The 17,280-nt window shown below is 43.4% G+C and overlaps 1 protein-coding gene across 1 annotated transcript in view; it reads left to right on the top strand.

Annotated features, from left to right (window-relative positions):
- CLEC3A (C-type lectin domain family 3 member A) overlaps positions 1-14,897 on the top strand; it is a 102,666-nt gene extending 87,769 nt beyond the window's left edge. Inside the window, exon 3 of the mRNA XM_086945098.1 lies at positions 12,241-14,897. Coding sequence (XP_086801224.1) covers positions 12,241-12,632 — 392 coding nt within the window. The 3' untranslated portion in view covers positions 12,633-14,897. The remainder of the gene's footprint in view (positions 1-12,240) is intronic.
- Positions 14,898-17,280: the final 2,383 nt, after the last annotated feature.

Here is a 17,280-nt window from a genome sequence, read left to right as displayed (position 1 = left end):
CAGCTTTGACTCCACTGCTGAACGAGGTAATTAGATCGGGCGAATTTCCACGTAGATGGAAGAAAGCCTGCATCAGGCCGATCCTCAAAAAAGACACCCTGGATCCGATGGAACCGAAACACTACCGGCCGATATCTTGCCTTCCGCTACCGGCTAAGATTCTGGAAAAAGCTATGAACCAAGAACTAATGAAATATGTAGATCAAAACAAATTACTCGACCCCTCACAACATGGGTTCCGGCCCGGTCATTCAACAGAATCTGCTCTTATCATGGCAATGGAGGATATCCGCAAAACAATGGATGAGGGTGGAAGAACGGCCTTGGTCTTATTAGATTTGACCGCGGCGTTCGATACCGTGAACCATAGGGTCCTACTGAGCAGATTGAGAGCCCTAGGAATTACAGACACTGCCCTAGCCCTATTAACATCCTTTCTTGATTGTCGTATTCAACAAGTACATTGGGGAGGCTTTCAATCTGACAAATGTTATCTCCCAGGTGGTGTACCTCAGGGCTCGGCCCTATCACCGACGTTGTTCAATCTGTATGTCACGCCACTAGCTGCGCTAATAAAATCCCATGGCTTGCATCTAGTGTCGTACGCCGACGACACACAAATCGCGGGGTCTCTCTCCTAATCAATAGAAGCTACAGCAGAATGTTTCAGGAACTGCCTCCTAGACATAAAATGCTGGATGAGCCACAATTTCGTAAAACTGAACACCGAGAAGACCGAAGTAATAGAGTTCCGCAAGAAGCCATCTGTCTGGAGCCAGTTTTGGTGGCCCCCGGAGGCTGGCTCCTGTCCTGTTCCAGCGGATAAGGTCAGGAATTTTTGATTCCTGCTTGAAAAAGACCTCTCCTGTACTGCACAAATTAACCAGCTCACGTCGGCCTGCTTCTACACCATTAAGGTACTCAGATAGATTCTACCGTACATTCCACCCACTATACAAAAGATGGTGATGGGAGCCCTCATAATGTCTCGAGTGGACTACTGCAACTCACTCTATTTGGGCAGTGGAGAAAGACAAATGACTAAGCTGCAGGCAATTCAAAATGTGGCAGCCTGAGTCTTGTTGAATTTGCCAAAACGTCATCCAACATCCAAAGTCATACACGAACTGCACTGGCTCCCAGTTAGACGTAGAATCCAATTCAAGGCCCTTTGCCTAGTCCATAAATCGCAGTATGGGAAAGGACCAGAAGATTTAGCTAAACTCTTCCCCCGCTATACTCCGCAGCGCACATTAAGATCAGCCAGTCTAGATCTGGTGTGCCTGCCTAAAATACGGAGAGCCCGGTGGGGCGGGAAGTCCTTCTCCCACAAAGCCTCCAAATCATGGAACTCGCTGCCTCTTGCATTGCGGTCTGACAAGTCTAAACTGAGCTTTAGGAAGACACTAAAAACTTGGCTCTTCTTCATGACCTAACTTGCTCTTCCTGGTATTCTGTTCTATAGCGCCAAGACGCCTCGGCAATCGAGCACTTTAAAAATATTTCAGTCAGCCAGTCAGTCAGTCAGTGTATTAATTATCACCTAGCAAAAGCTATTAATTTAAAGAAGCCTTTTTATTATTTGTGCACAACATGAAAAATGGGCAATGTACAACATAGCATAAACATGTACTAGTGCAATTTTTCCAAGCGCAAACAGTTAATACATGCTCATAGCAACATACTCTAATGTTTTAGACAGCTTTTCAAGTAAATTGCGTTTGCCCCACGTGTAGTGTTGGTGCATGGTTGATTAATGAATGCACATTATAAGAAAGATGTGTTATGAACTGAATATGCATTGTCTAAAATATGCAACAAAGCCAAGGTCTCTTGAGACAGGAACAGTGGATACAAGGAAAAGGAGCTGGGAGCATAGAACGCACATTCCATTCTTATCTTTAAGGCTAAAGAGGCCACAGTGAACCTTCTAAATGAAACTGAAGTCACAAGTTTTTCCTACACTGCAAAATACTGGTTATTTCACCACAATTATGTGCTACTTTCAAAGTTTTTAAAAAAACATTTCTTACATTAAATGTACATTCTATAGTGAGGTAAATCTAAACTAAACACATTTTTAACACCCTGGATTAATTATTTGAGCATGGGTTTTAAATGAAAGCATTTCAGACACAAAGCATTTTGACCAGGCCTCATTTCATGCTTCATGTGTTTCACTTGCACTAAAATCTGCATGCCATTTTAAAAGCAGTCTGCCTGAAACACAAAAATAAAGCAATTCCTGAATCTAGATGAAATCTGAGCTACATCACCGATATTCTTTCTCGTATCCGTGTTCCTCCGATGCTGAGCTAAAAATGAATTTAATGAAATCTTTACGAATCGCTTCCGAATCTTCCTCAGTGTGTTCATCTTTGTTATCTGTTCCCCAGCTTTCAGATAAGGTATTTCAAGCACGGGTCACAGGTCTGAGTCAGTGACATGCAGGAAACAGTTGCATTTTTCTGTGCAGCACCATTGAACAGTTAACATTAGTCACTGTTAGATACACAAAGGTGAGATTCCCTGGACCGTACAAGCTTGTGTCAAAATGGGCATCTGCAATTTTTCAGTTGCTTTTCTCCTTCTTTATACCGCCTCATGTGCTGTTGAGGCTATTCTCTTCATGTATCATGGAGTAGGAGAGCATAGGAGAAACCTAATGCCGTTTCAATGCTTGTTGAATGTAGCAGCACCAGTAGTCATGTAGGAAGAGGAGCAAGAGTGTTCCAATTCCTTGTTGGGCTGTCGGAGTTGGTTACCTTCTTCTGCCTAACTTCCCAGTGTTTCTAGGAAAGTGCACCTTGTCTGTCTGACAGGTAGTAGAGAATATGTGAATTGTATTCTCAACACTACATTATGTATCTTGTATACCATGTTTTGAAACATACGCAGTACTATATGTCATGATTTTTGTTACATCTCTAGTTTACCAATATATCAAACTGACTTGCACTCATTGCACAACTGTGCATCTTATATAATATATTTATTGTTTTAGTTATGGGAATTTATGCAATGCAATGACTTTAACCTATGGCATAGTGAATTCAGCAACCTCAATGATAGGTTTTGGAACAAGGGGAGAGGCCAGAGTTGCCTATTTTCAAACAGGGGAATCAGGTTTGAGTCATGGCGTTGGCTCGACATTAAGTGATTCTGGGCAAAACCTATAGTGGCAGATTCATTTACCTTTGACACAATGCAATGCTGCAAGGGAAGTTTCTGTGCTGTATTACATTGAAGAATAGCATGCGGAAGTGTGTCATATTTACTAAGATGTGGCATAGTTCTACTCTCTCATAGCACTGGCACACTACTTTCTACCTAGCGCCAAAGCAAGCACCCCTTCACGACAATAAAAGGGTGCCTGTGTTGTGATCAGAATTGTTTTTGTGTAGGATTTCATACCCTTCTGCACAAAAACTATTCTTAGATGCTTATTTCTCCTGCAGAATGCAGCTCACATTACATTCATGTGAAGGAATAAGAATAAAAGATATTTCTCCTTATTACACCAGCCTCAGGTAGGTGCACCATTTTGTCACAAACACTTGTTTACTGACTTGAGTAAATATGGGTTTGCATCAAAAGACATGAGTTGACACAATGGAACTCGCATGCTCTACACATGTAATACCTCCCTGATGCAAGGTAACTCAAGGAAGTGTCTACAGGCGCTGTTTTTACAAAATGGACCATGTCCAGAGAAAGGGCTGTTCATTCAGTGTAGATTGTATTCTCCCAGTTTCTTTTTTTTTTTTTTTTTTTGTAAAGCTTTATTCGACATTTGTCATAAAAGCATCCTTCCTGTCCCTAATACAATAAATACTATATTTAAAAATAATTTTAAAACACATATTAAACATTTGACAGCCGAATATTACATGATAAATACAATACGGTTAAAATTCAGATCATTTCTTAAAAAAAAGGACAATTCATACAATGCAATAGGAAAATTTAAGACAACACTATTTCATAATACATTAACATTTGTCTTTAAAGTGCATGTGCGTATTGACCATGCCCAGGCAAGAAATTTAGCTACGGCAACTACAAAAAGTGTGGAGGAATCCGTTTCAAGTATTCTCAAGGCTGTTGATTGACTACGTGTGCCAATAATTTGGCACACTGGCTTCAGCCATTTACGTCTAGGGGTAGCATATTGTGGACAGCAAAACAGCAAGTGGGAAATATGTTCAATTTGGTCCTTACAAGAATAGCAATGATCATCCCACATGGGGGACCAATGCTTTTTAAAAGCATTTACCGGTAAGGTTCCAATGCGGAATTGGAAGTACAATTTCCTATCGTAAGGGCGTTCTATTATGTCCCAATATATTTCACACGACGGATACATTTTAATATCCCAGAAGCGGGTTGTCAGTGTTGATTGGGAACCTTTACGGAACATCACTGTGTACACCATTTCCCAGTACAGTTCTTTCAATTTTGCTTTTGATGGAAAACTAGCCACATCATAGTTTCCCCATAGATGATCCAGTTTTAACAATACAAGAAGCCCCTTGAGTTCTTTTAACCATTTAATACAGTGGAATCGGTCAAACTCAATGACATCCTTCAAAGCTTCAGCATAATGGCCCAGCTCTGGGGTCACCATCAAGCGCCTCCAATATAGGAGTGGCCGTAGTCTGGCTATATCCTCAATATTTTTCTTGCCAAGGTCCAATTTCAAAGTGAGCATGGGTGTGCTTTGTGGGACCATAACTAGCCCTCGCAAAAACCTGTTCTCTGCACAACTCAATTCCCTCAGATTTGAAACCCCCCACAGTTCAGACCCATACAAGCAGGCACCTAATACTTTCATATTGTATATCTCTAGTGCAGGTTTAACCGGCTTTGTTAATGATTTGCGGTGTTTCAGTGCTACTGCACCAGCAAGCTGGTTAAACTTTAATAGAGTATTATCAATATGCGATTGCCACTTCATGTTTCCTTGCATGGTGATGCCTAAATAGGTAAAAGCGTCCACTTTCTCTAGAGGGATGCCTTTGTATTTGATTACTCCTTTGAAAGAGGACTGGTAGTTTAGGCACATGAATTTAGTTTTAGTAGTATTCAATTCAAGTCCTCTACTATCACAGAATTCCCCAAAGGCGTCCACCACTTTCTGGAGACCGCTCGGAGTGCGTGAGAGTAGGAGCGTGTCGTCCGCGAACATTAAAACTGGGACATGGCGACCTGCTATAATAGGGGCGTCACTTGGGGATTTCATTAGGTGGTCAACAATTCCGTTAATATAAATTGAAAACAGTGTTGGAGCTAGCACACAGCCTTGCCTAACTCCTCGTTCTACTGGGAAAGAATCTGTGGTTTCACCTTGCTTGCCCCATCTAATTTTGGCAAAGTTATTGTCATGGAGGCGGACAAGAAGAGTAATAAATTCCTGGCTTAGGCCTACATCAGCCAGGGTCTCCCACAATTTTTCCCTGGGGACTAGGTCAAAGGCTGCTTTTAGGTCTACAAAGACTGCGTACAGCGATCCCTTTTTGAGTGAGACATTTCTCCAATAAATTGTTAAGAAATAGAGAACTTGGTCAACACTACTTGTCAGTGGGCGAAACCCTGCCTGATAAGGGGATAGTATGTTTTTGTCGTCAATCCATTGTTGTAGCTTATTCTGAACTAGGCGACCCATCACTTTTTGCGCAGTATCTATGAGACTTATTGGTCTATAATTTTGGGCTAGTGTTTTGTCTCCTTTTTTAAATATGGGGATTATTTCTGCTCCCTTCCATGAGTGGGGTATTTCCCCTCCCATTGCCACAGCATTAGCCAGCATTTTAAAATATGAGCACCACGCATTCCGGTCCGACAGAAATACGTCGGCCGGGATGCCATCCATACCTGGGGCTTTTCCTCCTGCTATACCATCCAATGCTTTAGTTACATCATTCTCATCGAATATTTGGTTTTTGAAGAAAATAGATGGCGGATGTTGGACAGAAGCATGGACCGGATTGCGGGCATACTGTGGTCTAAAAAACTCAATCCATTTGTTAATAGGGACATTGTTTTGTGGCTGGGCAGCTATCCCTCCCCTCTCCCATTTTACAATAGCCCAAAAGCGCTTGGAGTCCTTGGCAGCGCAAGCTTCCTTCAATTCCTGCCATCCTTCTTCATCCCAGCGTTTCTTGGCCTTTTTTTGGGCTTGTCTGTATTCATCTCTTGCTCTCCTAATTCCTATTGCATTGCCGATTTTTAATTCTGAACTCAAATTAAGTCGTGCCAATCTACAACTTTTGTCATACCAGCCTTGTCTCTGTAGGGTTTTACCCTCTTTACCGGAATCTACTCTTTTGATGAAAAAACTTTGTAATTCAGTAAAAAGTTTTTCATGGGCCTCCATCATATAATCTTGGAAGCCTGACATCCCTTGTTCAGACCTGATATTATTTACTTCATTTACCACTAACATTTTAAGTGCCTCTAGTTTTATATTATCTTTTATCATCATTCCCCATTTAAGGTGGCGCTGGTTGTTGGAGCATACTACATCCTGCGTCACCATTCCATTATCCTTAGGCTGCGATGGGGGCTTGCAGTGGAAGATGAAGGTTAGTTTTAAAGGATTATGGTCGCTTTCTAGTCTAGGTTCTACAACCATGTCTAGCATTTTGCTCCAAAATTTTACATCTATTAGTATATAATCGATTCTGCTAGATGATCGGCCATTGTCGAACGTATTATTACCTACTAGATCGGAAGGCGAGCGCCCGTTTGCCGCTCTCAGCCCTCTGGCTAAACAGAGACTTTTTAGCTGGATTGCCACATTACTCCATTTTTTAATGGCAGGCAAATCCAACTGTGGGATTCCCCACTTGGCATCCTCTTCCTCGGACAGAATCCTGTCCTCTTCCCCCAGGGGCTCATAGGTTACATTGAAGTCACCACCGACTATTAATTGATTTTGTGGTGATAATAATTCTATGTTTTGTTCTAGAACTGCTAAAGTGTTAGAAGTTTTTCCCGTAGACACTCCCCTAGCATAAACGTTAAAGATGCTGAGGTCTTGGCCATTTTCCCATCTGACAGTAAGGGCCATAATGTCATTTGATGGTATTGATAGTTGTGTTATAATGACATTTAGAGATTGTCGTACCCAGATTAACAAGCCTCCAGATGGGCGTCCGAGGCGGTTTCTAATTGCCGGGATGTAATAATTTAAATATCCCACTTTAAATGTTGGGGTAAGTGACCAGGTTTCTTGCAGCATAATGATATCGTGCTGATTAATATATTCAGCCCATTCCAATGTGTTTATCTTACTTGCTATGCCTGCAATATTCCATGATACAAGGGATAGAGTATTAGTTTTGCATTGATCTGGTAGCTGATCTTCTTTCTGATCGCTTACATTAATTGGCACTTCTAATACAAATTTTTCCCCATCCCTTGAACTAATCTCAGACTCTCCAACCCCAGTAGCACATATATGAACTTCTGTTGCTCTCTTTAACACTTTTAGAACGCGGTTGTTACATGTCAAGTGCGATGATTTATTTTTCTCTTTATTCAGGTTGCCCAGATTAGAGCTATTTATGTTACCTTCTCCTGTGAGTTTTTGCTGCATCGCCCCAATTTTAGAGGCCCGATTGTGGCTTTCGAGTCAATCGCATTCGTTTAAGTCAGATAGAGCCGAAAAACAGTTATCCAAATTTAACCCCCAGTCACCGCTAGTACCACCCCTATCCCTTCTAGATCCAACCACTGACCACTTGGTTCTAAGAATAGTTGGTTTTGCTAGTAGACCTCTTCTACTATAGAAGAAGTCTAACGTTAGCGGGACTATTTCTGCCGTTCTTCGTTGGGGTGGGAGCATATTTTGTAGGATGTCTGGCAATACATCTGGACCCTTCAAATTTAATACCACACAATCCCCGGCAAATTTCTTGGGTTTAGACCCTATCCACTTAACTCTTCTTGCTGATAGCAAGTCCTCGGACAACTTTTCTTTACCCCAAGGAGTTGCTTGGATATTATTGCCTAGCCACTGCAATGATTTGTTTAGGAGAGAATCTGGAGTCTCAATCTGATCTTTTTTCAATATTGGGACGTTGGCAAGTACTAACACTAGAGGTGACGCTTCCACTATCAGCTCGACAGGATTTAGATCAAGGTGGGAGTCAGATATAAAACCATTCTCTTTTGTCGGTGGGGAAACTACAACAGTGGGGTTGATAAGATCACTTGTAGCACTAGGAGCACCAGTCTGCACTGGTGCAGGTGCAGCTTTTACGTTCTCAATCATACTTTCCTGCAGCTCATCTATTTTAATTATGATTGAGTTAGAAATGTCCCCCATGTTGTCGTTTGTTGTTTTTAGTAAAGACTCTAGTTTGTGTACTTTATCGGACAAGTGATCTATTTTCGATATTAGTGGTTTAATTATTCGTACAATCCTAGATTCTAACATACCCATGAATTTGTTCGACAACAAGTCATCCCAATCTATAGTGCAACTCCCTTCCTCTACTATGTCATCAATTACATTTTTGTGTTTAGGGTTAGGCGGAGTTGATGGTTTTTTACTATTTGATGATCGTAGTCCTGGCCTTTTAGTGGGAACTTTAGTGGACCTCTTTACTGCTCTTGGAGCAGGGACTGGTGTTGGCGGAGTGGTACTGCCATCAACTAACACTAAGTCATTACAGTGCAGGTTAGGTTCATCAACCACTAGTGATTCAGTATTTATAACAGATTGTGGGACATTTATAGAAGTGTTTAGTACAGTTGAGACAACATTTTCCACATTTTCAGCGTCACTTAGATTCATGGCTTCTATGGCTTCTGTGTCTAAATCGATTAAGCAAGACACTTCTGTTTGAGCACAGGGAGGGGAATCATTAAGCCCTAGGGAGGACCGCCGATCATTGATTATTTTAGTCACTCTGTGTACCAGATAGTTCTCCATAGTATTGGCAGGGGTGACAGGTGTTTTCCTCTTTGACATGGTTAATAAAAGGGGCAAGGTAGGATAGCAAAACAGCCCCGTACGTATACACAGTCAAAACCAAAAGCAAGAAGACACTGCGACAAGTAACTCACGGTACGGCAGATGTTAGTGTTCCGGGCCAGTCCAGTCGTGGCCAGTCTTGGACTGTCTTAGACTGTCCGCCCTTTGTCCGGGCTTAGTCCGGGCATCCCGCTCGCGTCCCGCGACGCGGAGGACGGCGGGTTTTTCAAGCGCCTCCGGGCGCGATGACCCCAGGGAAGGTGTTCCGGGTCAGGAGCAGGCTGGGAAATGTAGTTCCCTTCACCCGGCGGCCGCGAGGGAGACTCGAGCGGCGGCGGGGAGGAAACCAACGAACACCAATGCAGGTTAGCGTGGAGCGTGGAGGACTCTCGGCACCCCCAGGCAGGTTCTGGTAAGTTGCTGGCAAGACACCCGCTCCACCGAGGACGGCGGGTTTTTCAAGCGCCTCCGGGCGCGATGACCCCAGGGAAGGTGTTCCGGGTCAGGAGCAGGCTGGGAAATGTAGTTCCCTTCACCCGGCGGCCGCGAGGGAGACTCGAGCGGCGGCGGGGAGGAAACCAACGAACACCAATGCAGGTTAGCGTGGAGCGTGGAGGACTCTCGGCACCCCCAGGCAGGTTCTGGTAAGTTGCTGGCAAGACACCCGCTCCACCGAGGACGGCGGGTTTTTCAAGCGCCTCCGGGCGCGATGACCCCAGGGAAGGTGTTCCGGGTCAGGAGCAGGCTGGGAAATGTAGTTCCCTTCACCCGGCGGCCGTGAGGGAGACTCGAGCGGCGGCGGGGAGGAAACCAACGAACACCAATGCAGGTTAGCGTGGAGCGTGGAGGACTCTCGGCACCCCCAGGCAGGTTCTGGTAAGTTGCTGGCAAGACACCCGCTCCACCGAGGACGGCGGGTTTTTCAAGCGCCTCCGGGCGCGATGACCCCAGGGAAGGTGTTCCGGGTCAGGAGCAGGCTGGGAAATGTAGTTCCCTTCACCCGGCGGCCGCGAGGGAGACTCGAGCGGCGGCGGGGAGGAAACCAACGAACACCAATGCAGGTTAGCGTGGAGCGTGGAGGACTCTCGGCACCCCCAGGCAGGTTCTGGTAAGTTGCTGGCAAGACACCCGCTCCACCGAGGACGGCGGGTTTTTCAAGCGCCTCCAGGGAAGGTGTTCCGGGTCAGGAGCAGGCTGGGAAATGTAGTTCCCTTCACCCGGCGGCCACGAGGGAGACTCGAGCGGCGGCGGGGAGGAAACCAACGAACACCAATGCAGGTTAGCGTGGAGCGTGGAGGACTCTCGGCACCCCCAGGCAGGTTCTGGTAAGTTGCTGTTTCAGTCTGGCATTTCATTTATGACAAGCAGTTGATGCCTCCCTTTTAACACTACTGATTGGCTTCCCTGCACCAGTGTTTGTATAAACAGTAAGCCCAGGAGAACAAAGTTTGTGTGTTTTTGTAGCCTGCTGCAGGTGCTGCTGCGCTCCAGTTTTATTGAATACTAAGGGTCTATTAGGATGGCAGGTGGACTCCAGTCCGCCTGCCACACTAGCGGTGCTGAGTCCGGCCGCCAGTGGTGTGGTGGGTCCGCACCGCCAATTAGGATGCCACCATGGCAGTCGCATCCTATATATTTAACATTGTGGCAGACGGTGCTGTATTCAGCACCCGCCATATTGTTAAAAGGCCATGTTGTGCATTTGCATGCACAACGTGACAGGCACCGCGTGATGCCTGCCACCTTGTGCATGCAAATGTCTGTGGGAACCATGGGTAGCCCCCACGGTCAGCTACCCATCCCCCCAACCCCCTGGGTGCCTGAACGGGTCCCCAAAGGCCTTTTCTGCATGCCTTTCCAAGGCGGATTCTTCGCCATGGAAAGGCATGAGACTGCCATCATAATAAAGTGGACGGCGGTGCCTGGAAGGCACCACCACCACCATATTGCAGGTCTTTCCCGCCCGGTACCGGCGGGAAACTGTCAGACGGTCTTTCCGTCCACCTGATTCCCCACCGCCATCGTAATATGGCGGGGGAAAATGTTAGGCGGGTGTACAGAAATGGCGGGTGGATCGCCACCGCCATATGGGTGGTGGCGATCCGCCGGTCATCCTAACAGACCCCTAAGACTGCATAGTTTCAATTTCAGTGTATGCCTATTTTTTCGACCACAGTACACTTCTTGACTCTTAATATCAATCTTGCTAGCTTTCACTTCCTCTTCCTTTCTCCGACTTTTTAAATTCTGCATGTTGCACTGAATCTAAATTTAAGCATGAAAAATAGACTATGGGCCCCAAAAATATGTGCTAGCACATACCACTTGCATCCATCACCACAATTTAAGCACTGTACTGCATTGCTCTGCACCCAAGCCTCTCAGGTGAGTGAATTTTCAAGGACCAGCCTTAAACAGATTTATTATGTCAATGAACGAGTTTGGGATAGGAATGAATTTCTGAACTCATCTTTAATTTTCTTCATGGGCGGTGGAGTACCGGATCTACAGTGCAGGCAGCAGTGGGGGGAGGGGGGCGTAGGGGCGATCTGCCCTACACAGTGCAAGTTTTGGCGGCCCACTATCCCTGCCCTTAACTGCGGCCATCGCGGGGCAGCACACGCAGGAATCGCCAGCAACCCCCCACCCGCTCTTACATGCAGCTGCAGGGCGTCAAATGGGGGGACTGCCATGGGCGACCAAAGTTCTAGCTACGCTGCTGGCAAGCAGGGGACATTTCTGTCTGTGTACTGGAATGCACCTTCCCCTGTTGGAGCACTAATGTAATGTAGTTCAAGAAAGCTGTAGTGGAGGGGAAAGTGTGGTATGTTCAAGATGTTGGCGCATACCACTGTGAATAAGGAATGCATTGAGTGCTAACTATGCCAATCCCCCTGGTATCTTTTAATCACACATTTGGCAGGGGGCAGATGAGTGAGTGTGTGTAAAGTAATGTGCATGAACAAAGCCCATTTTGCGCATGGGGTACATTTCTTTGATAAGTAGTTCCTCTAGGAAAAAAATATTTTTACCTGCTCTAAACCTCTATAAATGATGACATCTAGTTCAGGGATCAGATACTACTTTTTCTCTATAACACTGCATAGTGTATTTTATGGTTTAAAAGAATAAAATAAAATATAAAAAATCCAAGAAAAAAACTGTATTTTGGACACCAAAATGGCAAACCTTAGTAGTAACTTTGTATTGTTGTTTCTGTCTAATAATGTGTCAACGTTTCTTTTGTTGCATTACAGTCTGCTTGAGAGGCACAAAGATTCACAAAAGGTGCTACCTGTCGTTTGATGAGGCTAAGCACTTCCACGAAGCGAATGAAGACTGCATTGCAAAAGGAGGGACGCTGGCAACTCCCAGGAACATTGATGAAAACAATGCTGTGCGCGACTATGGGAAGAAAAGCCTTCCAGGAGAAAACGAGTTCTGGCTGGGAATCACCGATATGGTCACGGAAGGGAAATTTGTGGATGTCAATGGGATCGCCATCAATTACTTCAACTGGAATCGAGCCCAGCCCAATGGAGGCAAACGTGAAAATTGTGCTATGATTAATCTGTCTGCCCAGGGCAAGTGGCAGGATGAAGTTTGCCGCAATTTAAAAAAATATATCTGTGAATTTATCATTCCCTAAGTAGTGCACATGCATGCTGAAATTCGGACTTGGGCAAGATCTTTAGGAACGTGGAAATGATCAGCCTATCCTGTGCTGCATCCTTATTTTGTCCAAAATGGAAAACATGATTTGAATACTAGGGGGCATGTTTATCAATCTTTCAAGCAGTGGAATGCAGCAAGCCACTTTGCTGCACTGCATGAAAGGGAAAGAGCAGGAATCGGCCATATTTAACATTATACGGCACATTTCTGTCCTATCCGAGTGCTGGCACACTTTTGACTGCCTAGAGCCTACACGGGCCACCTTGCATTATGTTGCAAGGGTGACTTTTTCTAGGCAAGACAATCCTGAGAGGCATTTTCCTCTTTCTATGTGTGCTGCAGAATGCAGCACACGTAGAAAGAGGAAACAATGAGAAGAAATAAAGATATTTCTCCTTGTTATACCTCACCTGGGGAGGTGTAGTATTTGGACACATTTCTAGGTCTACCACTAATGATAAATTTGGGAATATGCCATAATCCACGGGTGGATGTGAGGGAACATCCCAGCTCCACCTATGGAACTCCTCCCTGCTGCATAGTAATGCATGGCTTGGTAAATCTAGACTGTGCGTCGGCATTGCACCGCTTTGCATGGCGCAAGGGTGACGCAAAATCTTGATAAATATGCCCCTACAGGGCGGAATTTTGGATATGATGCACTGCCTCACAGTGCACTGCAGCAAATATTAAGTCTGTGCGGCAGTACCAGACTGCGATAGTGTCATATCACAGCCAATGTGTGGTTTCTAGTTTAGATGCGAACCAGTGCTGGCACTGCAAACAGTGCAAAGTAAAAAATAGACTGGCTGTTTGAAGCCTTTGGTCAATCTTTCACTGTGCAGGCAGCAACCTGGCCTGCATTTCGGAGATAGGTAAAGATACCACTGCAGGCAGGTGAGTGAGTGACTGCACTGGCTTGCATGGGGATGCCTATAGTTTTCGTGGCACCCCCCTTTCAAGCAGTACTCTTGAGTGTGCAGTGCCAATGCACCACCTCTATATGGTGCAATCAGTGCACCTCCTGACAGAATTGTGGCCTCTGCACCCACGTCTGTAATATGGAACAAAGGCAAATGATTCCCTCATTTGAACGCTGCCATGAGTAAACACATCCCTGAAATTGTATCAGTGCACATTTACATCCTACATGATCTATATTACTGACGTGGCCAAGGAGAGCAAAAAGCAGATGCAAACCCCCCCCATATATCCTCAGGGCCCTTTCTATAAAATGACCCAAGGGCTACCATTTTGGACATTTTCTTATGACAAGGGCTTCTAGTTCTCAGTTTTAATGATTCTCACATATAAATAGATATGGAAAACAATAGGTTTCTGATCTTTATTTATGCCCAGATTAGAAGTCATCATTTGAGCAACTGATCATGCTGCAAGTCATGAATGACACACCGATACCCACACTTCTGCAGGACAACTGCTGAAAGAACTCAATAATTTGTATTGAATTTCCTCAAATATCTGCAGATATGTGTTTGTGCTAAGACTCTATTTACATATGAAGGTACTGTTATGTTATACATGACTGCTTATAGTGTTATATCTCAATAAGCATCGATGTGTGAGGGTGCATTTATGCAATGAATACATATAAGAATACACTAGTTGCAACTTCATTATGTCACTGAGCAAACAAAAAACATGGAAAAATACCAATAATATGATCAAAAGAAATTATGAAAGAATATATATGGGAATGTTAATAAAGGAATAATATAAAACTGGGAGTCCTAGTTATGATACGTAAGGAACTGCAGAAGGCAGCACTCTGCTTAGAAACTGGAATCAAGCCAAACTTTAAAATGTGGTGGCCAGTAATAAAAATACAGTTGCTTATAAGATTAGCTCCATCATTTATGAAACCTGGCTACTTAAGATCTTTTTTAAAATGTCAACAAATTTATATTTTAAGACCCTCTTTTTTACCATCCTAATCAATCATTAATACTCGTATTGTATGCTCTAAAGCCATTAATATCAAAATGATGGGTCAGCCTAAAATAAATACTATTTGAAGTAATACTTATTTACTGAAACAAGTGTGTTCACAGCTCTCCATCAATGAACAAAATGGTTCTGAAGAATGTATGTTCACATGAATGTAAATCAAAATGTTGATGGTGACTGATGTGAAAATACTTAACAAACTTTTACAATTATTAAAAAGTTCTGATAAAATCATACACATCCGGAGATAAATTAAAATTGTTGAATTCTGTGGAAGAATTATTGTTACACAAGATTTTTTTTCAAACCCAGATAATATAGAAGAGGTTTATTGGATCTCTGCACGATCACAAAATGTGGTATTTTCCTAAGATTCATTTTGAACTCAATAAAGATTATGGCGTTCATTTTTTGTGTATACTAAGGGCCAGATTCACAGCAGAACTATAGGGTACACAGGCATTTAGGAGTATGTGAAATAGTTCTATAGGAGTAATATATCACACATTCAGAAATGCCTTTGTGAATCAGCCACAAAATATTCCCTATTTAGTAAAAGTGCCAAAAAGTGTACAGGTATTTCTTGTTGTGCTCACTGAGCATAAATATTATCATTTCATTCCTATTTAGAAGGTTTATAAGGCAACTTCACTGAGACATTTAGAATATGTGAAGTACCTTACATACTCATAAATGCCTTTACGAAATAGTCCTTTAGTGTTTAGCGATAGTAATATGCACTGTGACACATTCAACAGTTACACTCTCCATTAAATAAAGTATCTGCCAGTGAAACTATATCAGATTCTGATACAGTCGAATATCATAAAAATAAATTAATAGGGCCTCATTTAGAGTTGGGCACAGTGATGATACAGTGCAATTTCTATAGCTACAATTTTTAGTGTAGTCGTTCAACAAATTGTTATCTTGCTCCTACAACGAAATTGAAAATGTGACATTTTGAAATCAACATTAGGATATCAGTGAACGACTTTTGAAGAGCTGAAGCCTACCCACAATAAGGCCAATTCAAGAACATACATCTGGTTAAACATTTAGTTAATCACTATAAACTAGTGAGCATACATTTAGTTATACAAAATGTAGCTCCTCTATGAGTGTATGGCCACATAATAACATATGAATTAATATATTGTTAGTCTAAAATATAATGTATAAAGCTACACTGTCTCAGTCCCCCCTCTGATGGTTAGAACAGCCATCCCACAAGACATTTAAACACCCCATTACTGAATAAGTACTTTTTAATCCATTGTTGATTAAGCTTAGCGTTCTCCATTTCCCTCCACTCATCATAAATCTCACACTGTTCATCCTTCAACTCTATTTTCCCCCTGTCAGTATTGTTACTCTCTGTGAATGTTTTCTTCATTTACATAATTCTAAACCCTTTCACTCTAGCAACTAAGCAAATCACACAAACACCAGTGATCCAGATGGGCATCTGTAGATCAACTAGAAGTCCACCACCAGTGCAACTAAGCCAAGTACCTATAGCGGAAAATCCCTTCCTCCGAGTCACTTCCTGTGCACCTGCCTCTTCCAACTTGTTTAATTCCTTCAACACCCCGCAATATTCCTCACATATTTCTTAATCTCCTTACTCTTGTTGAAGATGGAGGTACAGTTCTGTAGAGGTGGACCTCAGCAAGGTCTACCAGTGCTAGGGGTTCACCCTTCTCTGCACAAAAGTCCTCAGACCAGAAAATAGAAGTTGGCACAGAAGCTGAAATAGTAAAAAGATATTTTATTAACCTTGTGAGGTGGAACTATATTCACGCAACACCCTTCGGTAGTGTATGAAGTAGCACAAGGAGTAGAAGAACCATGGGTCTTTCATACCCAAACAGGAGCTCAAAAGAAGGCGGTCCAAGCACACATAGGAGAGTTACATACATACATTTTCATACAAAGAATGCTCAGTCAACAGTAAAGAAGGAGCCAACATTTGCTGACCTTGGTAAAAACAACCTGACAGTTACAAACTAGAGCAGGAGCATAGGCAGCTTCAGACTCTTCTGCGCATGTGTAGAGTAGCAGAGGCTAAGTATAGCCAGTTCCTTAAGCAAAGAACAAGGGCAAGCAACAGTGAAGAAGGAAAAAGCACATGGCGAGCACATGGTTGACAAAATGGCTGCCAGAAACTAGATGACTTCCGATAAATGCTAACAGCGATCTCTGCCAAATTTCCACAGACAACCCTTTTGGTGTTAGCTGAAGACATCTATATTCTAGAAGAGTCTAGGTATACATCATGTATGTCGATCCTCATCATTTCATCAATCCATTTATCTAGTACACGCTGTGCATTTATTTGCTAAACATCACGTCTGGTAGGTGTACATGCAGTGATAAAGATGGAGCAAAGCATTGGACCACATTGTATACATAAGCAGCATCTCAGTAGAATTACAAGTAATATGCACAGCACTGTTAATAGTTTCCAGCCCCAGGTAGAGATCAATGTCCAAAACCAACTGTCCAAAGTCCATGTGCCAGTATCAGGGTGAATCTCAGCAGCTATTTTGTGTAGCTTGGATATTGCATCAAAAACAGAGGGGGCATGATCTGCAATGTACATGCAACTACTACTTCCGATGATGTGACATGCACCACCTCGAACCAGAACC

The sequence above is a fragment of the Lissotriton vulgaris genome, chromosome 12 (assembly GCF_964263255.1).
Source record: "Lissotriton vulgaris chromosome 12, aLisVul1.2, whole genome shotgun sequence".
Classification (NCBI taxonomy): Eukaryota; Metazoa; Chordata; class Amphibia; order Caudata; family Salamandridae; genus Lissotriton; species Lissotriton vulgaris.
This window is presented reverse-complemented; position numbering and strand designations above follow the sequence as displayed.